This window comes from Erinaceus europaeus, chromosome 15, assembly GCF_950295315.1.
Source record: "Erinaceus europaeus chromosome 15, mEriEur2.1, whole genome shotgun sequence".
NCBI classification, from domain to species: Eukaryota; Metazoa; Chordata; class Mammalia; order Eulipotyphla; family Erinaceidae; genus Erinaceus; species Erinaceus europaeus.
The window spans coordinates 78,529,700-78,557,126 of NC_080176.1; the positions used below are offsets into that span (position 1 = coordinate 78,529,700).

Consider the following 27,427-nt stretch of genomic DNA (forward strand, 5'->3'; position numbering starts at 1 on the left):
CTATTTCTTTCTTTCCATATTTCTTTATCTTTTTTCTCTCTCTTTCTCTCTCTTCCTTTCTTCTTTCTCTCTCTTCCTTTCTTTTTTCTTTTCTCTATTTCTTCCTTTCCCTTTCTTTCTTTCTTTCTTTCTCTTCCTTCCTTTTTTCTTTTCTCTATTTCTTTCTTTCCCTTTCTTTCTCTCTCTCTTTTCTCTCTTTCTCTTTATTTCTCTCTCTTCCTTTCTTCTTTTCTCTCTTTTTTTTCTTTCTTTCTTTCTCTCTCTTCCTTTGTTATTTTCGCTCTTTCTTTCTTTCTTCCTATTTTTTTCTAACAATAATAAAAGTAGACTCAACATGCATGGGAAGACCCAGAGAAGGGGGTGTAAACTGGATTATGGACTTCCTGTGCACAGCTAATAAGGACACCGGATAAATGTTCCTTTCTTAATTCTGCTTTCTCCAATAGGGTGCATCATACATTAGATGTGTTGGGCACCTCTGAGGAATCCCTTCAAATTTTACTATCCTGCTGACACCTGTAAACCTTCAGCTCTTGTGAGCTTCCCCCCTGCATGTGGGGAGTGGAGGCTTGAACCCAGGTCTTTGTGCATAGTAATATGTGTGCTAACCAGGGCACATCAACAATGGTCCCTTGCTATATGATGTTTGAAGAGTGAATGATGAGATTGTGAAGATACACAATCTGCATGGGAGAGGTCCCAGGTTCTATCCAGGGCACCACTAACACCTAGACCTGAACAGTGCTTTGGTTAAATAAAACAGATTAGAGAGAGTGGGCAACGATATCACCATGGGGAGACTGGGGCTGTGCATTACTTGGACAAGTGTACTCTTTGGGAAGTTACTGCTGATTCCAGCTACTACCCACCCCGGGTGTTTTTGAGCTTATAGTCTTTCTTGGATAGTGTTGAATCACACCTACGTATTAGGCATGGGTGGCTTATTGCTCCTACCAAGCTTTTAAACTGAAACCATAGAATAACTCTTGCCTGAGCTCATTCTTCTGTCCTCTTGATGAGACAGGAATGACCTGCCAGCCCAGCACTGAAACCTCATATAAAAACCCGAGCCAGAGAGTTCAGAAACTACAGGGATTGTAGGCTACTAACACTAGCAAAATGGTGAAAAGCCTCAGGTTGAGCTTCCAAGTGACTGGAAAACCAGCACGGTGAATCACTCCCTCTAGTTGTTATTGTAGTAACAGTAAAACAATAACTTGATACGCTCAATCTTTTTCTGTTTATGTGACATGCAGGTATTCTAACCTTGAACTTAATCCGTAGGCACAGCTGTTGTAACTTCATAGGCAAGGAGTACTAACCTTGATATTTTGTTAGAAAAAAACAGGCTTCACTCAAAATCACGCCATCCTGATGCATGTGGTGCCAACACATACTCTTCTGTGATTATAAAAACCTGACTGGGGAGTCAGGCAGTAGCACAGCAGGTTAAGCGCATGTGGTGCAAAGTGCAAACACCGGTGTAAGGACCCCGGTTCGATCCCCCGGCTCCCCACTTGCAGGGAAGTCGCTTCACAGGCGGTGAAGCAAGTCTGCAGGTGTCTATCTTTCTCTCCCCATCGCTGTCTTGCCCTCCTCTCTCCATTTCTCTCTGTCCTATCCAACAACGGTGACAATAATAATAACTACAATAATAAAACAACAAGGGCAACAAAAGGGAATAAATAAATAAAGAAAAATAAAAAAAAAAAACCTGACTGAACCTTCCAGTAAATGAATCATCCTCTGAATAGTTTCAGGGATCTCTGGTGGTGGTTTATTCCTTCTCTTGCAGGCATGAGGAGAAACTCAGTGCACTGGGATCACTGTGCTTCAGGCTGGTATCTTTCTTGTTGGGTAGCTTTGTACCATACATCCAGACACAGGCGACCCCTGGAATCCTCAAGATGGTGCTGCCAGCTTGGATGTGCCCAGGATTCTGTTTGGAAAGACAGCTCACTTTCTCAAATAGGGAGGTTAAGTTTATAAATGTTTCCAAGTTTATAAATGTTTCCCCATTGGTGAGGCAGAAGGACATTAACTGGATTCTTCTCTAGATATCCCGGGCCATCTGGAGAGTTTCAGCCTTCATAGGAGCCCTCAGTGGCCTATAGAAGGGTTTCCTTCTCAGTGCTCTAATTTCCACCCAGTGGGCGGAGCACCTGATTCACTAAGGACAGGGATAGAAAGGGAGGGGCGAAGAGTAAAGGCTTTATATTTCCTCTCCGGGGACCAGCTTCAGTCTCACCTGCCAGGTTGCTCACTGCACCATCTGAAGGTGACACAGGTAAAGGATTTCTGTGCTTTACTATCTCAGCTGTGCTGATTCTTAGAGAAACCCAGAGGAGAGTGGTATTTGCATTGGTGTGAAATAAAATAAAGAGGGGGCAGTTTGCTCTTTAACTGAATCTTACTTCTTTTTTTTAATATTTATTTTATTTATTTATTCCCTTTTGTTGCCCTTGTTGTTTTATTGTTGTAGTTATTATTGTTGTTGTCATTGTTGGATAGGACAGAGAGAAATGGAGAGAGGAGGGGAAGACAGAGAGGAGGAGAGAAAGATAGACACCTGCAGACCTGCTTCACCACCTGTGAAGCGACTCCCATGCAGGTGGGGAGCTGGGGTTCAAACCGGGATCCTTATGCCGGTCCTTGTGCTTTGCACCACCTGCGCTTAACCCGCTGCGCTACAGCCCGACTCCCTGAATCTTACTTCTGTTGACCCTTGGATAAGTATGTTAACTTGTTCCCATTGATAACCACATTGACAATCCTCTCAGTGAACTGACTTAATTTTTTTGAAAGGAGTTGTTTATTTTTCAATCATTATTTACTTATATTGGATAAAGACAGAAAAATTGAGAGAAGAGAGGGAGAGAGACAGGGAGACACCTGCAGCTCTGCTTTACCACTTGCAGAGCTTGACCCCTGTAGCTTGGGGACTAGGGGCTTGAACCCGTGTCCTTGTGCATTGTAATTCGTGCACTTAACCAGGTGCACCACCACCACGCCCCCGACTTGATTTTGAATCTCTGCTTTATTTAGCAAACTGGGGCCTGTATGATTAGCTCTGTGATTACACCCTTATTCAAAAACAGAGCTAATCATACAGGCTGTAGTCTTTGCTTGTTGGAGCTCTTCTCTGTCCTTAAGAATAGCAAAACTCCACTGAATAGTCACTTGATGACTTAATTTTTTTTGGTTCTTGGTTTCTTTTTATGACTTTTATGATGTGTCTCCTGAGTCATGTGTGTCATCTGTGGATTGGCAGGAAGTCTCATAGTTTGGTGAGTGTGGATGACCATTCTGAGGCTTGCACTATTTCTAGGAAGTGATCATATATGACACTTGTCAAATTTGAAGGACACAGTGCTGGTTTGTGGAAGGGGAGGTTAGCACTAACAAAGTTAAATTCTGAGTGGAGAGGCTTGTGAAATGAATGAGTCAGACTGTGTGGTGGGGTGTAAGAAGTGAGAGTCTAAGGGTCATGTGGTGGCGCACCTGGTTAGCGCATGTATTACAATGTGCAAGGACCTGGCTTCGAGCCCCTAGCCCCCACCTGTAGGGGAAAGCTTTACGAGTGGTGAAGCAGGTCTGCAGGTGTCTCTCTATCTCTCTCCCTCTCTATCACTCCCTCCCTCTTGATTTCTGGCTGTCTCTATCCAATAAATAAAGATAATAATAAATAAAAAAATCTAAAGAAGTGAGAATCTTCAGGACCCTTGGAGAGGGTTTCCCACAAAAGGGCATTCTAGACTTCTGTACTCTCAAATTCCTTTTTACAGCGGTATTCCCTTCTGTAACGTCTTTCCTCACCACAACTCCTGATAAGCCTGATTTCTTGCCAATTTTCTCATTAGTTCTGCTAGAACTGTCTACTTTTAACAAAGAGCTGTAGCCTTGGATTTCTTTCTTTTTCTGTATTTCTCCCATGAAAACTCCCAGATAACACATCTCTGTTGCATGGAAGTCATTTAGTTCTCTCCCTAATAGCAGGCAGAAGGATACACTGAAGGGAAATTTCTGTAATTCTTTCCTTCTTTAGAAACTCTCAGCACAAAAGGAGGGAAGCATGAGGAATGAGATAGAATAACCAGTTATTTTTAATATGCCCCCCTGGTGAGCCTCTGAAGACACCTGAAAGAGAAAAGATATTCTAAATAAAATGATCAGAGAGAAAATCAGTGCTGGTTATGATGCATCATAAGAGCGGGCAACAGAAAGAGCACTGAAGAGACTCACATGAAATCAGGAGGAGGGAGGGAAGGGAGAAGGGAGAGAAGGAGGGAGGAGACAAAGGTGGAGGAGAAAAAGAAGGGGGAGAAGGAGGATAAAAAATGAAGATATAAAGATGATATGAGCTCTCAGTCAGATAAAAATAACCTCATCTTAAAATTATCTAGATCCCCCTTTGAATTATCCTGACAGGTAAATACAGAATATCTTTTAAAATTTTTCTATATTTATTTATTCCCTTTTGTCGCCCTTGTTTTACTATTGTAGGTATTATTGTTGTTATTGATGTTGGATAAGACAGAGAGAAATGGAGAGAGGAGGGGAAGACAGAGGGGGGGAGAGAAAGATAGACACCTGCAGACCTGCTTCACTGCTTGTGAAGCATCTCCCCTATAGGTGGGGAGCTGGGGGCTCGAACTGGGATCCTTATGCCAGTCCTTGTACTTTGTGCCACGTGCGCTTAACCTGCTGCGCTACTGCCCAACTCTCCATGCAGAATATCTTACAAAAAAAAAAAAGAACTGAGAGAAATAGAGAGAGGACAGGGAGATAGAGGAAAAGAAAGATAGATACCTTCAGACCTGCTTCACTACTTGTGAAGCCGACCCTCTGCAGGTGAGGAGCAGGTGCTCGAACCCTGGTCCTTGAGCACTATGATATGTGTGCTTAACTAGGTGCACCACTGCCTGCCCACAACCATTCTTAAATTTTGAAAGACTTATTTATGTTTGTGAATGAGACCAGAGAAATACCTCTGATATACGATGGTGTCAGGTGCTGAACTTGGAATGTTGGGGACCTCATGTATGTATTCTAATGCTGAGTTGTCTTTCTGACTCACTTTGACATTTCAAAGAGATCACTCTACATTGTATTAAAAAGATAATGGAAGAAGGTAAGGTCTGGTTTAGGAAAATGTAGCTGGGAACTCTTTCAGTAATGTAGGGAGGGGATGACTTGATTGCTTTGACCAGGGTGGGAAACAGAGAGGGTAAGAAGTAGGCAGATGGTGAATATTTTTGGAGACATACAAAACTGTATGTTTCATGAATTGTGATGTGAATGAAAAAATATTTAAGGATAATTTTAAGGTTTCACTGAGCCAATGGGTCAATGGGACAGAGATGATGGTTGTAGTGAAAGCAGGCTAGAAAAAAAACTAGGAAACTGAGATTCCATTTTTGGATTTCTGGTTGACATACACAGTAGGGGGGCCTGGGTGGTGGTGCACCTGGTTGATCTCATGTTACGATGCCCAGGACATGGGTTTGAGCCTCTGGTCCCTACCTGCAGGGGGTGGGAGCTTTGTGAGTGGTGAAGCAGTACTGCAGGTGTCTCTCTTTCTCTAGCTCTCCCTACCCTCTTGATTTCTGGCTATCTCTATCCAATAAGTAAAGATTTAAAAAAGGGGGTAGATATATAGTGGGCACTCAAGAATGGAGGTTAAGTAGGCAGTTGGACTGCTGAGTCTTGAATTCAGGCTCAAGAAAATGTAGGGATTTTTTAAGTGCTCCATTTTAATGCCAAGGAACAAGTCAATTGGCAACACATACTGGTTTATAATAAGTAATGCAGGTATGTTTAGATTAAGCCAACAATGTTTGGCATTTTTATGCTTCTTTTCTGTCAACACTAACAAAATCAACATTGCCTGAATGTCTGAATAATGAAACACATGTCTGTTGAAAACTATGTAATTGAAAAAGTTTATCAGGGTATATAACTTGAGTTTGAATGAGACCACCCACCTGATTATCAGAAAAGAAGTGTCCTGACTTTTGAATCCTGGTGCATTAGGATGCATAGAAGTTGAGACTGTGATCAGGATATTGCAGAAGATACTGGGAAGAAGTAGCATGGTCAGGTCCATGGTGAGGTTCATGTTGTGGTACATGATGAGGTGCATGGTGTGGTGCACAGTGAGGTGCATGGTGAGGTGCACGGTGAGGTGCATGGTGTGGTGCATGGTGAGTTGCATGGTGAGGTGCACAGTGAGTTGCATGGTGTGGTGCATGGTGAGTTGTATGGTGAGGTGCATGGTGAGGTGCACGGTGTGGTGCATGGTGTGGTGCATGGTGTGGTGCACGGTGAGGTGCATGGTGTGGTGCATGATGAGGTGCACGGTGTGGTGCACGGTGAGGTGCATGGTGTGGTGCATGATGATGACCTGGGAGCTAGAGGAAGTGGGAACTTGATGGGAATAAATCTCCTGAAGAGTGAAGTCTATTGGAAGCCAGGAGTCATGCTTCATTCCTTCTTTATCTGCAGCTTTCCACGGGGAGAGGTTCTCAAAATGTGTTTGTGGAGCTGAGAAAAATAAATGCTGGTGGGTGAGTTGTGAAAACAAATATTCTGGGGAGATGTAGAATTGTAAGCCTCAGACTATCATCATGTAGCAAGTTGTCTTTGATTAAACCCAGATTCTTACAGCATAGCTGGGCCCTGTGAGGGAGGGATTTGTTCTCTTTCATGAGACACATTATATTTGCTATTATTGTCTGACTTTCATAGAGGATACAGAAAGTAAGGACCCATCAGGGAGACTGAAGTGTGCAAATAGTCAGAGAGATGACTCAGTGGGTCAAGAAAATGCTTTACAAACCAAGACCTCAGTTTCAATCCCCAGCTCCATTTACATCAAAGCAGTGCTCTGGTTTCTCTCTCTTTCAGCATACCAACCAACCAACTAACCAACCAACCAACCAACCAACCAACCAACCAACCAATCATCCAGCCAACAAATCAACCAACCATGCATGTACCCGTCCACCCACCCAATATTTAAAATCAGGCAGAAAATGTCCAATTTTACTTCATAGGCTTAGATCATTTTTTATTTTTCTGCATTTTTTTTGTGAAAAAATGACCAGAGTGTAGGTGTTGTCCCTGTGAACTATTAAGATGGGGAGTTGAGGGGAAAAGCATCTTGTTTGGCTGGCCTTTTGTAGCTCAAGACCTTTCTGGACAAACTCCAGGTTTAGGAGTGTCTTAGGTGAAGAAAACAAAGATCCCATTTCTTCTGCTCTTTTGGTCCAGAACAATTGCACTTTATTGTTTAAGTTCACACAAATGATAGTTTTGAAGTATTTTTGAATCGTGGGTTACAATAAATAGCATGTCTTTTATTCATGAGACTCTAAAACTACCGTGAATACACTCTCTTTTATTAATTTCTCGGAAGTCGTGGTGAGAGTATGCGATTTTTCACAAAATGTGCTTTAGATTATTACATTTATGAAATATTACAGGTGAACTTTGGGTATGATCTATACTTCCAAATTACACTCAGAAATATTTTTCCTTCTTGTTCTTAGGTGGTGCTTGGAATAGAAAATGGATAATTTCAGCACAGCAAACAATGAATTTTGCCTTGATGTGTTCAAAGAACTGAACAGTAATGGCATAGAAGAGAACGTCTTCTTCTCCCCAGTGACTATGTTTTATGCTCTTAGTATGGTCCTCTTTGGAGCCAGAGGGAACAGTGCGGCACAGATAGAAAAGGTCTGTGATGCAGCAAAGATTCTTCCAGAGCCTGAAGTCTCACAGGCATATTCCCCCCCAACTACATGATTTACATGTATTATGTCAAGAAAGTGCCACAGACTTGTGAAAGAGAAAGCATATCTGGGCAAGTGATGTTTCTTGAAAAATGGTTTAAAAAGTGCTTTTTTTCTAAAATATTTTTATTTATTTTTAATGAGGAAGAGAGAGAAAGGGAGAGAGAGAGAGAGAGAGAGAGAGAGACTAGACTACTACTCAGCTCTGGCTTTTGTTTGTGCTGGGGATTGAACCTCAGTCCTCAGAGCCTCAGGTATAAAAGACTTTTGCATAAAATTTTTACTATGCATTTCCCCAGTGCTAAATAGTGTTTTATAGCAGAATATAACAGTGTAGAGGACATAACACATACAGTACGTAGTTTCTTCCTTACTATCAGTATTACTCAAAATCAATCTTTCAGTGACTGATAAATGGCAGAGAATGGAGGTATGGTGCTGCTCTTGATCTCTAAAAGTTTAAATTTCAAAAGACCTCAATGACACTTTAAAAGATGACATGTTTTAGAAATCATGTATTAATGTATTTGAAGGCCACTGCCGCCTCTTTGAAGGACAGCCTAGTTAAAACCCTTTTACAGATGGAGAAACTAGGATTAAGAGAAAGAGTGTGATCTTCCAGTTATATAAATTAATATGCAATGATTTTTCCATTATCATGGCATATTTGTTTTTATTGCTATGAGAAGTCTAGAAGAATGCCATATAACAACTAGGATATTTGCATACCATGCTATTATTTGAACTATATTTCTTGTTTACTTTTATTTTGAAATTTTTTTCTTTTTTTAAAAATTTCTTTACTGGGGAATTAATGTTTTACAGTCGACAGTAAATACAATAGTTTGTACATGCATAACATATCCCAGTTTTCCATATGACAATACAACCCCCACTAGGTCCTCTGTCATCCTTTTTGGACCTGTATTCTCTCACCCCACCCCCACCCCACCCCAGAGTCTTTTACTTTGGTGCAATACACCAACTCCAGTTCAGGTTCTACTTGTGTTTTCTCTTCTGATCTTGTTTTTAAACTTCTGCCTGAGAGTGAGATCATCCCATATTCATCCTTCTGTTTCTGACTTATTTCACTTAACATGAATTTTTCAAGGTCCAACCAAGATCAGCTGAAAATGGTGAAGTCACCATTTTTAATAGCTGAGTAGTATTCCATTGTGTATATAGACCACAACTTGCTCAGCCACTCATCTGTTGTTGGACACCTGGGTTGCTTCTAGGATTTGGCAGTTACAAAGTGTGCTTCTAAGAATGTATGTGTACACAGATCTTTTTGGGTGGGTGTGTTGGATTCCTTAGGATATGTCCCCAGGAGAGGAATTCCAGGATCATAGGGTAGGTCCATTTCTAGCCTTCTGAGAGTTCTCCAGACTGTTATCCACAGAGGTTGGACCAATTGACATTCCCACCAGCAGCGCAGGAGGGTTCTTTGACCCCACAACTTCTCCAGCATTTGCTGCTGTTACCTTTTCTGATGTATGCCATTCTCACAGGAGTGAAGTGTTATCTCATTGTTGTCTTTATTTGCATTTCTCTGACAATCAAAGACTTAGAGCATTTTTTCATGTGTTTCTTGGCCTTTTGGATCGGCCTTATGTGGTGAATATTCTGTCCATGTCCTCTCCCTATTTTTGGGTGGGGTTATTTGTTTTTTTGTTGTTGAGTTTGGCAAGCTCTTTATATATTTTGGTTATTAGCCTCTTGTCTGATATATGGCATACAAAGGTCTTTTCCCATTCTGTGAAGGGTCTCTTGGTTTGGGTAGTGGTTTCTTTTGCTGTGCAGAAGCTTTTTAATTTTATGTAGTCCTTTAGGTTTATGCTTAGTCTTCTTTGTGATTAAATTCGTTTCATTGAAGATGTCTTTAAAATTTATGTGGAAAAGAGTTCTGCCAATATTTTCCTCTAAGCATCGGATAGTTTGTGGTCTAACATCCAAGTCCTTGATCCACTTTGAATTTACTTTTGGATCTGGTGAAATATCGTGCTTCAGTTTCATTCTTCTGCATTTTCCAAACCATTTTTTCCCACACTGTTTTTTGAAGAGATTCTGCTTTCCCCATGTAATAGTCTGGGCACCTTTGTCAAAGATTAGATGTCCATAGGTGTGGGGGCTTACTTCTGGGCTCTCAGTTCTATTCCATTGGTCAGTGTATCTATTCATGTTCCAGTACCAAGCAGTTTTGATGACAATGGCCCTATAATACAATTTGAGATGTGGGAGTGTGATGCCTCCAGTTCTGTTCTTTCTTCTCAAGATTGTTTTGGCAATTCTAGGTCTTTTCTGGTTCCAGATAAACATTTGTAGCATTTGTTCTATTCTCCTAAAAAATGTGCTTGGGATCTTGATGGGGATAGCATTAAATTTGTATATGGCTCTGTATATTCATTTTGATGATGTTAATTCTTCCAACTCATGAGCATGGAATATCTTTCCACTTCTTTGTGTCTTTTTCAATTTCCTTGAGTAGTGACTCATAATTTTCAGTATACAAGTCTTTCACTTCTTTGGTTAGGTTTATTCCTAGATATTTTATTGTTTTTGTTGCTGTAGTAAAAGCAGTAGTAGTAATTCCTTGCTCCTGCCTGATTGCTATGGCAAGAACTTCCAACACTATGTTGAATAGTAATGGTGATAGTGGGCAGCCCTGTCAAGTACCTGATCTGAGGGGAAATGCTTCCAGTTTTTCACCATTGAGTATGATGTTGGCTTTAGTTTTGCTATATATAGACTCCACTATCTTCAGGAATTTTCCATCTTTTCCCATCTTTTGTAGTGTTTTGATAAAGGGATGTTGTATTTTGTCAAAGGCTTTCTCTGCATCTATTGATATGACCATGTGGGTTTTGGTCTTGCTTTTATTGATGTGGTGGATCACGTTGATTGATTTACATATATTATACCAAGCTTGCATCCCTGGGATAAACCCCACTTGGTCATGATGAACAATCTTTTTAATATACTGCTGTATCCAGTTGGATAGAATTTTGTTTAATATTTTAGCATCTATGTTCATCAGAGATGCTGGTCTGTAGTTTTCTTTTTTGGTTGCGTCCCTGTCTGCTTTTAGTATCAAAGTCATGTTGGCTTCATAGAAGCTTGAAAGGAGTATTCCAGTGTCTTCAATCTTCTGGAAGACTTTTATAAGTAGAGATATTACTTCTTTGAAGGTTTTGTAGAATTCTTTTTTTATATTAATTAAATTAATTTATTTATTCCCTTTTGATGCTCTTGTTGTTTTTCATTGCTGTTGTAGTTATTATTGTTGTCATCATTGTTGGATAGGACAGAGAGGAGTGGAGAGAAGAGGGGGCAGACAGAGAGGGGGAGAGAAAAATAGACACCTGAACACCTGCTTCACCACTTGTGAAGTGACTCTAACCAGGGCTCTAACTGGGATCCTTATGCCGGTCCTTGTGCTTTGTGCCACCTGCGCTTAACCCGCTGCCCTACATCCTGATTCCCTGTAGAATTCATTTGTAAAACCATCTGGTCCAGTACTTCTATTTTTGGGAAGGTTTTTGATAACTGTTTCAATTTCATTAGCTGTAATGGGCCTGTTCATGTTATCTAGTTCCTCTTTACTTAATTTTGGAAGTTGGTAGGTATCTAGGAAATCATGTATTTCTTCCAGGTTCTCTAGCTTGGACATATAGTTGTTCATAGAAGTCTCGCATGATATGCTGAATTTCTGCAGTGTCTGTTGTGGTATTTCCTCTTTCATTGATGATCTAATACATTTGGGTCTTCTCCCTTTTTTGTTTTGTGAGTCTGGCTAAAGATTTGTAGATTTTGTTCTCTTTTTCAAAGAACCAACATTTACTTTCGTTGATCTTTTGTATGGTTTCCTTATTTTCAATATTATTGATTTCTGCCTTAACTTTAGTTATTTCTGTCCTTCTGGTTGCTTTAGGGTTCCTTTGTTCTTCTTCTTCTAGGTCTTTAAGATGTGCAACCAGGCTGTTTATTTGTGCTTTTTCTTGTTTCCTACTATGTGCTTGTATGGCTATAAACTTCCCTCTCACTACTGCCTTAGCTGTGTCCCAAATATTTGGATAGCTTGTGTCTTCATTTTCATTGAACTCTCGAAACATTTTGATTTCTTCTTTTATTTCCTCTTTGACCCAGTAGTTGTTAAGTAGTGTACTGTTGAGCTTCGACATTTCGGGACTATTACTAATCTTTTGTTGATTATTAAGTGTTAGTTTAATTCCACTGTGGTCTGAGAAGATGCTTGGGATGATTTCAATGCTCTTGAATTTTCTGATGCTGTCTTTGTGGCCTAACATATGGTCTATCCTTGAGAATCACCCATGTGGACTTGAGTAAAATATATATTCCAGTTTCTTGGGATGAATAACTCTGAAATGTCCAATAGTTCTAGTTTATCTACCTTCTCATTTAGCTCCCTCATGTCTTTATTGATTTTCTGCCATGAATAATCTGTAAAGCTGAGAATGTTGGGTGTTGAAGTCCCCTACTATGACTGTGTTGCTGTTAATATATTTCTGTAGTTAATATATTTCTTTCAGTAGATGCTTGATGTATTTAGATGGTTTCTCACTGGGTGCATAAATGTTAATAATTGTTAAGACCTCTTGATTGACTGATGCTCTGAGCATTAAGTAGTGTCCATCCCTATCTTTTATAATTTTATTTTAAGGTCTATCATGTCAGATATAAGAATAGCTGTTCCTGACCTTTTTTTGTGGGCTGTTGGCTTGTATGATAGTTCTCCATCCTTTCACTTTGAGTCTATGTTTTTCTTGTTGGGTTAGGTGGGTTTCCTGTAGACAGCATATTGTTAGGTTGTGTTTTCTGATTCATCTTCCTACTCTGTGCCTTTTTATAGGTGAATTCAGGCCATTGACCTTTATTGATATCAAATATTGAAGCTATTTTAACATTATTCTTGTAGATTTTTAGAGTGCTTTTGTTCTATGGTATATTTATGGTGGTCTGATTGTTTATAGGAGATCTTTCAGAACTTCTTTGAGGGCAGGCTTGGTGATAGTTGATTCTTTCAACTCTTTCTTGTCTTAGAAGGTTTTCTGTTTCCATCCAGTCTGAATGACAGTCTAGCAGGATCCAGTAGTTTTGGTTGAATGCCTTTCTCATTGAGCACTCAGTAGATATCTTGCCATTCTCCTCTGGCCTGTAGTGTTTGTGTGGAGAAGTCTGCTGCTAATCTTAATGGGCTTTCCTCTGTAGGTGACTCTGTTTTTCTCTGGTAGCCTTCAGGATCCTTTCTTTATCCTTATTCCTGTTCATTCTAAATATGATGTGTCTTGGTGTCTTTAAGTCTGGGTTAATTCTGTTTGGGACCCTCTGGGCTTCTTGAACTTTTATATTTTTTATGTTTTCTAGATTAGAGAAGTTCTCAGCTATTATGTCCTGAAGAATGCTTTCTTCCCCTCCCTCTCTTTCTTCCTCTGGTATGCCAATAATTTGTATATTATTTCTTTTGAAGTCATGCCATATTTCTTTATTGTTGTCTTCAGTATCTCTTAATCTTTTTTTGACACCTATTACTTCTTTTTTAGTTGTCTCTAATTTGTCTTTGATCTTGCTAATTCTGTCTTCAGCCTCATTTATCCTATTTTCTTTCCCCTCTACTGTTTTCTGGGGTTCATCTATTTTGTTACTCTGTTCTGATACTGTTTTAGCTTGTTCAGTTAGTTGTATTCTTAGCTCAGCTATTTCAGCTTTCAGCTCTCTAATAACCTTACTTGTAACTGTTAGCATTTATTAACTTTGCACTGGTCCTGATTCAAATGGATGCTTCTTTATTTCTTCTAGGTGCTTCACTTGAATCACGTTGCAGAACCATTCAAATCAGGCTTATCTGAAGTAAGCATGCATCACTGATGAGTCCTCATGCCCTCTCCAATATGTAGAGACACTGGCCCAGGATGGGTGGTAGTGTCCTTGTTTGACCCACGAGGGTTTGGGTGATAGCTCCTTTTCTTGACTCCTTTAATATTTTGGACAGTCTCAATACCATTCTGCACACAATTTGAAATTCAGTGTCACAAAAATCCCCAGAGTACTGTGCTATATAAAAATGCTGGAGGAAAATGCTTGAAACTCTTCAAGTCCTTGTTAGTCTTCACTGTCCTTTATTCAGAGGCCAACACCTTGCTCGCTAGTCATTGTTTTCATGTTTATTTATAAATCTCCCATGGTAAGAAATCAAGCAATGTAATACACCGTTCTTTGTTTACTGTGCTTCAGTGCAATAAGACAGCATGGATGCATTCAGGGTTTGGAGGTATATTTTCTCAGATCAGCCAGCCGAACTCTAACTATACCCTCAACATTGCCAACAGAATCTATGGGTCAAAGACAAAGGCATTTAATCAGGTAAGTCCATCTGGAAGGTTGGTGAGCAGTTTTCTTGGCATTCTCTAGATTTCACACCATAAAGTAAGTAGTGAGAAAAGTCATATGGCATTCATCTTTAAGAAAGTAAATCTGGGGAGTCAGGTGGTAGCGCAGCGGGTTAAGCCCACGTGGTGCAAAGCGCAAGGACTGGCATAAGGATGCCGGTTTGAGCCTCTGGCTCACCACCTGCAGGGGAGTCACTTCACAGGCGGTGAAGCAGGTCTGCAGGTGTCTATCTTTCTCTCTTCCTCTCTATCTTCCCTTCCTCTCTTCATTTCTCTCTGTCCTATTCAACAACAATGACAGCAATAACAATAATGACTACAACAATAAAAAAAAAGAAAGTAAATTTGGGGGCCTGGCAGTGGCACACCTGGTTGAGCACACACATTACTGTAACCAAGGATTTGGGTTCCAGCCCCTACTTCCCACCTGCAGGGGGAAGCTTCAGGAGCAATTCAGCAGGTCTTCAAGTGTCTGTCTTTCTCTTTCCCTCTTTATCTCATCCCTCTCAATTTCCCTGTCTATCAAATAAAATAGAGAACAAACAAACAAACAAACAAGGCTGCCGGGAGCAGTGGATTCATAGTGCCAGTGCCAAGCCCCAGCAAGACCCTGGTCGAGAGAAAAAATAAACCCAGAAGATCTAGAGTTTCAATAAAATGATCTTATTACTTCCAGTTTGAGTTACGAAAAACTATGTAAAAACTGCACGTGTATAGAATCACCAAAAATTGCCCACAGCCAAAATCAGGTAGGAAGCCCTAAGAAAGTAATACAATTCTTCTTTATAGGTCAGAAAGAAAATCAAAATATATTTCTCATCTTATATTCCATGATCTTTAGTGGTAATGTTGCAAGAGTTAGGGAAATGTTCTCCGCAGTGGGATTCAAGAGATTTGAGTTCTGTTCCCATTTAGGCATGACTTTGAATAAGTCATTTCTACTTCTAGGTTGGGAATATTGCTCTCTTGGGGATGAGGTAGTGGGAAGTTCCCATTTCTAGAAACCATAGGTGGTAATCATTGGTGATTCTAGGGTGTTACATGGGGACCAAGTTGGGTGAGGGAACTTGGTTATAACAGAGGCCTAGGCCCTCCCTCCCTTCCTCCCTTCCTCCCTTCTTCCCTTCCTTCCTTCCTTCCTTCCTTCCTTCCTTCCTTCCTTCCTTCCTTCCTTCCTCCCTTCCTTCCTCCCTCCCTCCCTCCCTCCCTTCTTTCCTTCCTTCCTTTCTTCCTTCCTCCCTTCCTTCCTCCCTTCCTCCCTCCCTCCCTTCCTTCTTTCCTTCCTTCCTTCCTTCCTCCCTTCCTTCCTTCCTCCCTCCCTCCCTCCCTCCCTTCCTTCTTTCCTTCCTTCCTTCCTTCCTTCCTTCCTCCCTCCCTTCCTTCCTCCCTCCCTTCCTTCCTTCTTTCTTTACTTTTTTTATGTCTTTCTTCTTTCTTCCCTCCCTCCTTTCCTGCTTTCCTTTCTTCTTTTCTTTTAAAAGAGTGTTGGGTTACTTTTTAACTTGCACACGAATGTAACTTGGATAATGTATTATTATGATGCATATTAATATATTATAGATACATTTAATAGTGAATTATTTTAGATATTTTTTCCACATTTTATAGAGAGTTGAAAAATGTTAATTGTCTGCATCAGAAAATGTTATGATCATTCATTTTATGTATAGTGACTGGTGGGGAGGTTAATACAGAACTTGGGGAGACCTGAACTTCTGTTAGACCTCAAGTGAACAAACCACATAGTCACTCTGGTTATCAGTTTCCTAGTCTCCAACACCAAAACAGATGCTCCTGTTTGAAAAATAGAAAGCGAGTGTAAAGGTAGGCACTGTATTCCAATTTATCATTTTGCTTTGAATCTTTTAGAACATAGACTACCAATGATAGATAAAAAAAAAACAACAAGCAACTAGACATTTCTGAACATCACATTTTGCTTTATTTGGTGAGGTCGATTTCTTTCATTAGGAATGTGTGTGGTTGTTATTTTGAGCTTATTATGATTTCTGATATGTTGGGCAAATGTCTTCCTCACACTGATATTTTATCGTTGCACACCTATTCTCTTTCTCTTACAGCAATATTTAAGTTGTTCTGAGCAACTATACCAAGCCAGGCTGCAACCTGTTGATTTTGAACAGTCCCCGGAAGAGGCAAGAAAAATCATCAATGCTTGGGTTGAAAGTAAGACTAATGGTAAGAACTGATCACAGACATGTCTTTAAATGCTTGTTGATAAACTCTGTTGGTATGCTTCTAAATTCTGCTTCCCCTTCTGTTTCATTGGTTTAATCCCCCCCTGCTTGGCACTGTATTCTGTTTACATAACCACTGTTAACTAAGCACCCCTCTGCCTCCAGGGCATTGGTTTAATCCTCACTGGTTCCCGCTTTTCCCTTCTCCCCACCCCCTATCCTATGTATATCCTCTTTGGACCTGTAAGGACAAGACTGTGATTAGAGATAGCATAGATCGTGCTGCATTCCACATGAATAAAGACTGAACTGCGTACCACTCAGCCATGAGTCCCTGGTCTTCTCTCTCTCCCGCCAAGCTAGCCAGGCAAAACTCCATGGGTCAGAGAGAACAAGAAAGGTGGGTGAGGTCCAGAAATTGATCCAGGCAGGTCAACAGTAGAGGACATGGAGGGACATTTAAAAGTTCCTGTACAGGGGGACCAGGTAGGGGAACGCCTGAGTGAGCACAACTATTACCACATTCAAGTCCCCATTCCCCACCCTCAGGAGGGATGCTTCATGAGTGATGAAGCAGGTCTGCAGCTGTGTCTCTTTTTCTCCCCCTCTTTACTTCTCCCTGACCTCTTAATTTATCTCTGTCTTATCAAACAGATTAGAATGGAAAAAATGACTGCCAGGAGCAGTGGATTAGTAGTGCCAGCGCTAAGCCCCAGCAATAATTCTGGTGGCATTTAAAATAAAATAAAATAAAATAAATAACATACAATTCCTGTCCAACCATTTGATTTAAGTGATCTAATAAGCCAAGTGACTTTTAGGTAAAAAAGAACAGCCTGCTGTTTTCTACGGGTGTTGTACATTCTGTAGTTAAGTTGAAATCAAAGTTGCACAATTTGAAAGTAAGCCCTTTCTCTCCAAACAAACAAACAAACACCAAAAAGACATCCCTGACTTCTTTTCTTGCTTGATAGTTTTACTTATTTTGAAATCCTACATAAGTGAAATCATAAAGCAGGTGTTTACTTTTCTTTTTTTAGGTCATATATTGTTTGAGATTTATCTAGGTTATAACCTGAGTGACCTGTTTCTTTTCACTGATGTCTATCTTTTCACTGCCTTTGAATATAGCTGGACATTGTAATGTTTTATATAAGCAGTTGGGATATTTTAGTTTGATTTTATCACGGATAGTACATTTATGAACTATTTAAAAATCACCACTTTGGCACGTATACTCTATGCAAATTTGTTGACTATACACCTCAGAATGGAGTTGATTATAAGGTATATGCAGGTAATCAAAGTTACTGATGCCAAGATTTCATAAGGTGATCTTTTTAAGCAACTTATCCTTTTGTTTTTCATCTTTCCCAACATCTCCTTAACTTGAGTCTTTTTGTTTTATTCTTATTTCCCTTATGGGTTACATGGTTGAAAGTTTTACATGCTTCATATCACCCTTTGTGAAGTTTTTGTTTAAATATTTTGCACATCTTAACCATATTCATTTTTTCATTTAAATGAACAGGAGTTCTTGGCCTTTACTTGATATGTTGTCACAAGTGATTCTGTCATATGTCTATTGAGTTCTCCATCTCTTAAAGGTGCCTATGATGAATAGAAATTCCTAATTTCAAAAGAAACAATTTCATTGAACTTTTTATCTGTGGTCACTGCTTTGTCACACTTTAAAACAAATATTCTGTCTATGATTTGCTTTTGGAAATATTTTTGTAGACTATCTCTCAGAAGCCTTATTGTTTCAATACACAGAAGATTCATTTAGAAATCCCTTCTACTCCTTCACTAGTGGTGAGGCAGGTCTGCAGGTGCCTATTTTTCTCTCTCCCTCTCTAATCTTCCTTCCCCTCTCAATTTCTCTCTGTCCTGTCTAATAAAATGAAAAGAAAAAAAAAACAGCCTCCAGGAGAAGTGGATTCATAGTGCCAGCACGGAAATTTTTCCCATATCTTTTACAAAGACCTTTTGGAAACAAGCTGGTTATTATATTAACCAGAGTTATTGCATGGGCCTTTTCTTATCCAGTGGATTTGCAGAGCCAGCACTAGAAAAAAAAAAAAGAAAAAAATTCGTTCCACTCCCCCTGGACTATTTGCTGACAAGAGGGTTTCTGAGCATTATGCTGCAATGTCAACGTGAGCACAGATCAGATGGTCATGTATGTGTGAGTCAAGTCCTGGATCCATCATTCCCTTCTACTTGTCTATTTGTGTTTGTGACAATAAAATCAGCTTATCATTTTCATAAATCAGACCAGCTGAAAATCTAGTTAGAATGCTGCTGATTTGAAGAGAACACACCTATTCATAATATTCCATTTGCAATTCAATGAAATTTATATTCCTTTATTCATGTCCTCTAATTTTCCGTAACGATTTGCATGATTCTATGTTGATGCCTTAAACAAACTTTTGACAAATTGCTTCTGGATCTGAAAGATATTTATTGAATTTTAGCTGGCACTATATGTTTTGAATTGCATTTGTTACTGACATCAGACTGTATAATGGGATTTTTATGTATTTGCTGAATTTACATAATCATTGTTTATATTATTTTAGTTTCTCTAAAATAACATAAAAATTTCTAAATGTAATCAAACCGGGTACCATTCTTGCTTCTTTTCTTGTCAAACTGACGATGGTCTTCAATTGAACTGGGGCGGGGGGTTTGAACTCTGATTCTTGAGCATTTTAACATGGGTGTTCAACCAGGTGCAGCACTGCCTGGCCCCTTGATGTATTTTAGTGTTAACCCAGCCTTTAATCCTAGGACAAACTGAACGTGATCGTTCTATATGCTTTTCTTCTGGTAAAGTGCTAGATTTGATTTCCTAATACTTTCCTTAGAAATGTTGCACCTATTCTCATGAAAGTGTTCGGTCTTAGTTTTCCATTCTTGAAAAGTTCAGCTGTTAAGACTATGTCTACTTCATGAAACTAGTTAAGAACTATTTCCTGTTTCTTTTTTGGCTCTAGGGTATTGTTGGTACTGGCACTATGAGTCCACTGAGTCCACTGAGTCCACTGCTCCTGTGTCCTTTTTTTTTTTTTTTTTTTTGATAGGACAGAGAGAAATTGAGAGAGAAGGAGGAAATGGGAGGAAGACATGCTTCACCACTTGTGAAGTCACCCGCCTGCAGGTGGAGAGTGTGGGGCTCAAATCTCCCCAGCCCTAGCCCATCCCATCTTTCTCATGTTTAAAAAATGTCTATGTTAGTATCTCCCCAGCCCCCTCCCGTCTTTCTCATGTTTAAAAAATGTCTATGTTAGTAACAAACTATAGAAATGATCCCTAAAAGTATAGTCTTATAGGTCCAAGAAGGATGACAGAGGGCCTAGTGGGGGTTGTATTGTTATATGGGAAACTGGGGAATGTTATGCATGTACAAACTATTGTATTTACTGTTGAATGTAAAACATTAATTCCCCAATAAAGAAATAAAAAAAGGAAAAAAAAGTCTATGTTAGAAAGGTGTGATTTATGATTATTAATTATTATCATTATGTGAAAGAATTGGTGAGTCTTAGGGCACCCTATATTTTCTATAATTTTTAAAATTTTTATTTATTTATTGGATACAGACAGCAGAAATCGAGAGGGAAAGGGGTGATAGAGAAGTTAGAGACAGAGAGACACCTGCAACACTGCTTCACCACTCACAAAGCTTTCCCCTTGCAGGTGGGGACCAGAAGCTTGAATCTGGGTTGTTGCACATTGTAACATGTGTACCCAACCAGGTGTGCCACCACCTGACCCCCAATTTTTTTATAAAAGCATGTCTATGCATGTGTCTCTGTGTATATATGTGTGTAGCTGACCTTACCCATGCACTTTACTACTGTGCCAGGTTGCCTTTTCATTTAGAGGAGGGAGACCTTAGTACTGGAGCTTCCTCTAGTGCCATAGCACCTTTCATGTGGTGCTAGGGTTCATAACTAGGCTGTGCATATGGCCAGGAAGGCCCATACCTGGTGAGAATATCTCTCTGAACCTTATTGTTAAGCCCTTTTAGTCCAGGGTCAGGGAATGAAACCATAGGCTTGCCAACATGAAACAGCCAAGCAGATTCCTTGGACTAATGTGTAAACAAAGTGTATTCTTGGGGGAGGGACTGAGAAGAGACGGAGAATAGAGACATGGAACGACAGTAGAGGACTCATGTGCTGTCCACAGGGCTCCCTTTGTGCTTCTCAAGGCCGAATCTAGGGTCCACATGCAAGACAAGTTGAGAACTTCAGTCACTAACCCACCTCCTGGACTTTTGGGTGTTTTCTTTGTGATATCAATGTATTCAGAGAGTTGTTGTTGTTGTTATTATTATTCTTATTATTTACTGGGCCACTAGAGTTATTGCTGGGGCTCAGTGTTTGTTTGCAGGACGTATTCACAGCTCCTGGTGGTCATTTTTTTAAAATTTTGATTTGATTTTTTTAATTTTTGAGAGGACAGAGAAAAATTGAGAAGAGAGGAGGAGATAGACATGGAGAGAGAAAGACACTTGAAATCCTGCTTCCCTCCCCTCTGTAGTTGGAGAGCAGGAGTCTGAGCCCAGGTCGTTGCTCCTGGTAACATGTGTGCTCAGCAAGGTGTGTTGCCATCACCAGGTCTCTAGAGTTAGTTGTTTATTATAGTTATATAGTTATATAGTTATGTTTATTCTTGTCTACATTTCTGAATATTTTTTCAAGGTATTTGTCCACTTTTTCTGGATTTTCAGGTAGCACAAAATTGCTCATGTTAGCCTTGCATTATCATAATAACGACTGAAGACAAGGAATTGTCTCTTTTCATTTCTGAATCTGCAGGTTCAGTGCTATAGACTCTGTTGGTCTTTGATTTGTTTTTCTTTTTTTCTGTTTGTAACAGTCACTCCAGAGTGTGGAAGCCCCCAGAGATGCCAACAACAAAGGAGATGACTCCACATTTCTTGTGGTTATCCAACTCTTATAAAAAATGTCAGTTCTAGGGAGTCGGGCAGTAGCATAGCGGCTTAAGCGCACATGGCGCAAAGCGCAAGGACTGGCTAAGGATCCTGGTTCAAGCCTCGACTCCCCACCTGCAAGGGAGTCACTTCACAGGCAGTGAAGCTGCAGGTGTCATTCTTTCCCCTTCTCTGTCTTCTCCTCTTCTACATTTCCCTCTGTCCTATCTAACAACAAGGACATCAATAACAACAATAATAACTACAACAACAATAAAAAACAACAAGGGGCGACAAGAAGAAAAATAAATAAATAAATAAATATTAAAAATAATAAAAATGTCAATTTCAAATACATTATCTCTGTTTCTCTATTATAAGGAAAAATCACAAACCTCTTTGGAAAGGGAACAATTGAACCTTCTTGTGTGATGGTCCTGGTGAATGCCATATACTTCAAAGGACAATGGCAACACAAATTTCAGAAAAAAGAGACAATTAAAACTCCTTTTCATCTAGGGCAGGTGAGCATTCCATTTTCACATCGCTGATAAAATTTGGAGACCGCAGTAATAATTTAAGAACAATATGGAAAACTTGATAGGAAGTCCTCTCAGTAGGTCCCTGTAGGTTACTTTAATAGCTCTTTCTATAACATTTTCTTTATAATTTTCCTCTTGAAATGACAGCAGTCTTTGTCATGGAACACATCCTATGAGTCTACAAGCAGGGGATGCACTGGCAGAGAAGAAAACACTTCTGTTCCCACTGTTTTCCTGCTTGTGCCTTCTCTCTCTCTCTTTCTCTCTCTCTCTCTCTCTCTCTCTCTCTCTCTCTTTTTCTTCCTTTCTATTTATTTAAAAAAAAAAGAGACATTAGCAACACTGTAGGATAAGAGGGGTACAACTCCACACAATTCCCACCACCAGAACTCTGTATCCCACCCCCTCCCCTGATAGCTTTTCCATTCTCTATCCCTCTGGGAGCATGGACCCAGGGTCATTGAGGGTTGCAGAAGGTGGAAGGTCTGGCTTCTGTAATTGTTTCCCCGCTGAACATGGGCGTTGATGGGTCAATCCACACTCCCAGTCTGTCTCTCTCTTTCCTTAGTAGGTGGGGTTCTAAGGAAGCAGAGCTCCAGGACACATTGGTGGGGCTGTCTCTCCAGGGAAGTCTGGTTGGCATCATGCTGGCGTCTGGAACCTGGTGGCTGAAAAGAGAGTTAACATACAAAGCCACACATGTGCTTTCTTTCTATGCAGATACTTGATATTGTCTCTGTGAACACATCCGTGCTACCTGTATTCTTCTCCTGAAGAGATTCTAGTTGGTTTAAAAAAAGGAACTGATTCTGTGATAACCATTTCCATACACATAATCATAGGTAGAAACTCACTTTATCTGAGGGCAGAATTGTTGCTGTGTTACCCTCCACAGGTAGGATGAATGCATGCCATGGTATATGTTATGTGAGCTGGTCTGGTTCCAAAAAAGTGCCATATTTTGAAATAAACATTTATGACCTTTAGGAAAGGAAAATGACAAAAAAAGTCCAGTTTGTTTATGCTTTTAGCGTATTCATATGTGCTTATGTTATGCAAGAAGACTGGCATGTGGACATATGGCACACACATGTAACCATGCCATCTCATTGCTCCGTTAAAAAACAGGGTAAAAGTGTAACTGTGGACATGATGTATCAGACCGGGAAGTTTAGATTAGCCTCCATCCAGGACCCACAGATGCAAGTGCTTGAGCTACCATATGTGAACAAGAAGCTAAGCATGGTGATTCTGCTTCCCGTCGGCACAGCTAGTCTGGGACAGGTAAATTTACAGGATGTTAATGTTTCAGAAAAGCATATGTGCAGACACATGCACACGCACACACACGTGCACACACAGGCACATACACACACATACACACATGCACACACACATACACACATGCGCACACATACACACACACATACACACGCGCACAACACTATGTACCCCATGACATTAGTGAAATGAGGTGCAAGATGATTATTTTTTCTCTGTGGAGCTGGAGTCTTGTCACAGAGAAAGAAACCACAGACCTCTGGAGACCTGGAGTTCTCTGTAGGGCTACTCTGTTCCTGTCTACCACTCATGAAGTTTTCGGTCTGTGCTGTTAATGCTGGATGGCAGTATTTTAAAGGCAGAGAAGATAATGATGGTAGTGACTGAGTCACACAGAACTATAAAATGAGCATCATTTGCTCAGTGAGAGAAGGAAAACGTTTTGATTACTCACTGTGTAGAAGCTAATATTCAAGAGACAAGGATTGGCGAGAGAGGAGGGCAGATATTTTTGGGTGCCAGTAATTAACGAACATGATAAATTGACATGGTGAAGACACAGCTTCTACTCAGGCTGGAGTTTAAACTTTATCTAAATTATAATTTTGAATGAAAAAGATAGAGAGGGATAGGCCAGAGCACTGCTCAGCTCTGGCTTACTGTGGAGCTGGGGGATTAAATTCAAGACTTTGGAGACTTCGGCATGAAAAGTCTTTTTTTTTTTTTTTTTTTTGCGTCACCATTATACTTTGTCCAGAGCCTCTATACTTTATTTTAGAATCATTATTTTTTTTTCAAGATTTGGCTATTTGTCCTTTTAAAAAATATTTATTTATTCATTCCCTTTTGTTGTCCTTGTTGTTTTATTGTTGTGGTTATTATTGATTTTGTTGTTGTTGGATAAGACAGAGAGAAATGGAGAGAGGCAGGGAAGACAGAGGGGGAGAGAAAGACAGACACCTGCAGACCTGCTCCACCGCTTGTGAAGCGACTCCCCTGTGGGTCAGAGGCCGGGGGCTTGAACTGGGATCCTTAAGCTGGTCCTTGCTTTGTGCCACCTGCACTTAACCCGCTGTGCTACCACCCGTCTCCCAGCTATTTGTCTTTTAAGATGTATCTGATTTATTTCATGAGGGAAAGTAGATTGAGAGACAGCAGGAGAGAGAGAGAGATATCAGAGTAGCATATTCAGTGCCAGGAAGTCAAACTCAGGCTCACAGACTTCTGAGTCCAGACTTTTATTGCTATGTTACCTGTCAGGACACACAAGGTGTGCTTTAATTGTGATGGGGACAAAAACAAAGAAGGGAGAAGGAGAGAAGGAGGGACGGAGGGAGGGGTGGAGAAAGGGAGGGAGGGAGAGACAACAAAGAGAAAGAGAGAGAGAGAGAGTAGTATCACCTAGCTCTGGCTTGTGATGGTGTTGGGGATTGAACCTGTGATCTCTGGAGTCTCAGGCACGTAAACCTTGTGTTTTAACACTGAGATATCTCCCCTGGCCTGAGGTCTATATAGAGTGATAAAGAAAGCAAAGGATCATGGGAAGCTTAAGGGGCAGATGATGGTCTGTGTGCACGGGAAGGGGCAAAATGGCAGCAAATTCTGATAGTCATCTCTAAATTTGCTCAAGTGTGTTGTGCTATATTCAAGGTTGGCATATCCCCAGATAAATCTTTTCACTGTCTCAAGGCCAACTCCTGGCATTTTTTTTTTTTTCATTTTCCTTTTCTGGGTTCCAGGCCATGCTTTGAATCCACTACTGCTGGCAGCCATTTTTCCATTGTTGTTGCTGTTACTGTTGCTGCTGGATAGGACAGAGAGAAATGGAGAGAGGAGGGGAAGACAGAGACGGGGAGAGAACGCTAGACACCTGCAGACCTGCTTCACCGTTTATGAGGTGACCCTCCCCCCTGAAGGTGGGGAGCTGGGGGTTCTAACCCAGATCCTTGTTCCAGTCCTTGCACTTTGCACTATGTGTGCTTAACCCAGTGGGCTACTGCCTGACCCTCCAGATCTTGGCATTTTTTTTCTTTTTTTAAAAATTAATTTATTTAAGAAAGGAGACATTAACAAAACCATAGGATAGGAGGGGCACAACTCCACACAATTCCCACCACCCAATCTCCATATCCCACCCCCTCCCCTGATAGCTTTCCCATTCTCTATGCCTCTGGGAACATGGACCCAGGGCCATTGTGTGTTGCAGCAGGTGGCAGGTCTGGCTTCTGTAATTGCTTCCCCTTATTTTAAAAAAAGTATTTGTTCACTCACTTAATGATCAAAGAGAGAGACTCAAAGCATGACTCTGACACCTTTGCTGGCAGAGATTAAACGTGGGCCCTCGTGTCTGCAAATTCAGCACTCTAGCCATTACACGACCTCTGGGACCATGCTCCTGGGAATCTGAGAGTAAGCAAGTCAAACTTTATCTAAAGCACTGTGGGCTACGACAAGTCAGCCACAAATGAAACGTTTAAGGTTTTTGGGCCAGCAGTGGTGCACTGGGTTAAGTGGACACGTAACCGTGTGCAAGGACCTGAGTTAGAGCCACTGCTCTTCACCTGCAAGGGGGACACTTGGGTGTGCTGAAGCAGGTGGTCTGCAGATGTCTATTTTTCTATTTTCCCCTTCCCTCTCAATTTATCTCTGTTCTATCGAATTAAAAAAAGTTAAGAGGACTGGGAGGTAGCACAGAAAGTTAAACACACATGACATGAAGCACATGGACTGGTGTAAGGATCCCAGTTCAGTCCCCCGGCTCCCCACCTGCAGGGGAGGTGCTTTGCAAGCAGTGAAGCAGGTCTGCAGGTTTCCATCTTTCTCTGTCCCTCCTCTCTGGATTTCTCTCTGTCCTATCTAACAACAGCAATAACAAAAACAATGACAATAACAACAGCAACAAAATGGAAAAAGTGGCCTCCGGGAGCCATGGATTTATAGTGTAGGCGCCAAGCCCCGGCAATAGCCCTAGAGGCAAAAAAAAAAAAAAGAAGAAGAAGAAGTTAAAAATGGATGTTGGGAACAGTAGATTCATAGTGCCAGTACTGAGCCCCATTGACAACCCTGGTGGTAATTAAAAAGAACAACCAAAACCAAAACCAGTTTAAAGTATTGTCACAAGAAATAGATTTTCTTTTCTGCTCCGTTATAGATGCAAGGGACATATATTTGACTCCCCTGGGCTCATCTGTGTCTTTCCTCTCAGATAGAAAAGCAGCTCAATGTGAAGACGTTTCATGAGTGGACCAGTTCTTCTAGTCTGAGGGAGAGGGAAGTTGAAGTTCATATTCCCAGATTCACACTTGAAATCAAGTATGAGCTCAACTCCCTGCTACAATCCCTGGGGATGACAGATGTCTTCAACCAGATGAAAGCTGACCTCACCGGAATATCACCAGCCAAGGGCCTGTCTCTGTCCAAAGTCATCCACAAGTCCTATGTGGATGTCAATGAAGAGGGCACGGAGGCAACGTCGGCCACTGGGGATAGTCTCGTTGTGAAAAGACTCCCCATGAAAACCCAGTTTGTGGCAGATCACCCCTTTCTGTTCTTCATAAGGCACGTGCACACCAATACAATTTTCTTCTGTGGCAAACTTGTCTCTCCCTCAGGTAATGGGATTGAGCCATTTAGTGTCACAGAAAGATAAAAATTATGACTGAACGTATTTGAGACCTCACATGCCCATCTGTCCTGGTTTACTCATCTGCACCATGGGTCTAGGATATCTCACAGCTCATTCTGTGAGTTGGAGCACACTACAGTAATCATGGGAGAAGGTGTATTTACCAAAATAGTCATTTCTCCTCCCCCCTCCCCGCCCCATTTGACACTCATGTTTGAGACCTTGTTTGAGTAGTAGTTGGGTGACTTGATCTATGAGAATAAAATTGGAAAGATTAGATTTTGTTGATTTGTATGTATACAATTTTAAGTAGGTTTATGAGCTTCATGTGTAGTTGTACTTTAAAAAGCAATGATTTCATTTCAGGTGTAAGTATAACGCCCTGGATTTTAGTTCAAGATTCTGCATTTAATGCCATAAATGCATGAAATCTCACAGGCTCTTCAAATACTTTTAGTATGCCACAGCAGCTAAATGATTTAGGAAAATAAAAATTTGAATAAGTAGTCTAATTCTGTGACCATTTTAGGGGAAATTTTGCCAACTATTTGCCAGGCATTAACTTGAGTAACATGCTTTCTTTCTTTTTAAATTTTTATCTTCCTTTAAGAAAAAGAGGAAGAAAACAGAGAG

The 27,427-nt window shown here is 40.6% G+C and overlaps 1 protein-coding gene and 1 pseudogene across 3 annotated transcripts; one reads left to right on the top strand and one right to left on the bottom strand.

Moving 5' to 3' along the window:
• Positions 1-2,155: 2,155 nt before the first annotated feature.
• Positions 2,156-27,073, top strand: SERPINB11 (serpin family B member 11). Of its 3 annotated transcripts, none has more exons than XM_060173983.1 (8): positions 2,156-2,287; positions 7,551-7,737; positions 13,611-13,661; positions 14,046-14,174; positions 16,282-16,399; positions 21,728-21,870; positions 23,017-23,172; positions 26,375-27,073. In XM_060173983.1, exons 2-8 carry the CDS (start codon positions 7,570-7,572, stop codon positions 26,816-26,818), a joined length of 1,209 nt encoding a protein of 402 aa, XP_060029966.1. In that variant the 5' UTR covers positions 2,156-2,287; positions 7,551-7,569; the 3' UTR covers positions 26,819-27,073. The 3 variants fall into 3 exon arrangements, with proteins under 3 accessions (XP_060029966.1, XP_060029965.1, XP_060029967.1); XM_060173982.1 differs by lacking the exon at positions 2,156-2,287 and adding an exon at positions 6,524-6,566; XM_060173984.1 differs by lacking the exon at positions 2,156-2,287 and adding an exon at positions 6,542-6,562.
• Positions 19,658-19,732, bottom strand: LOC132533298 (small nucleolar RNA U3; annotated as a pseudogene).
• Positions 27,074-27,427: the final 354 nt, after the last annotated feature.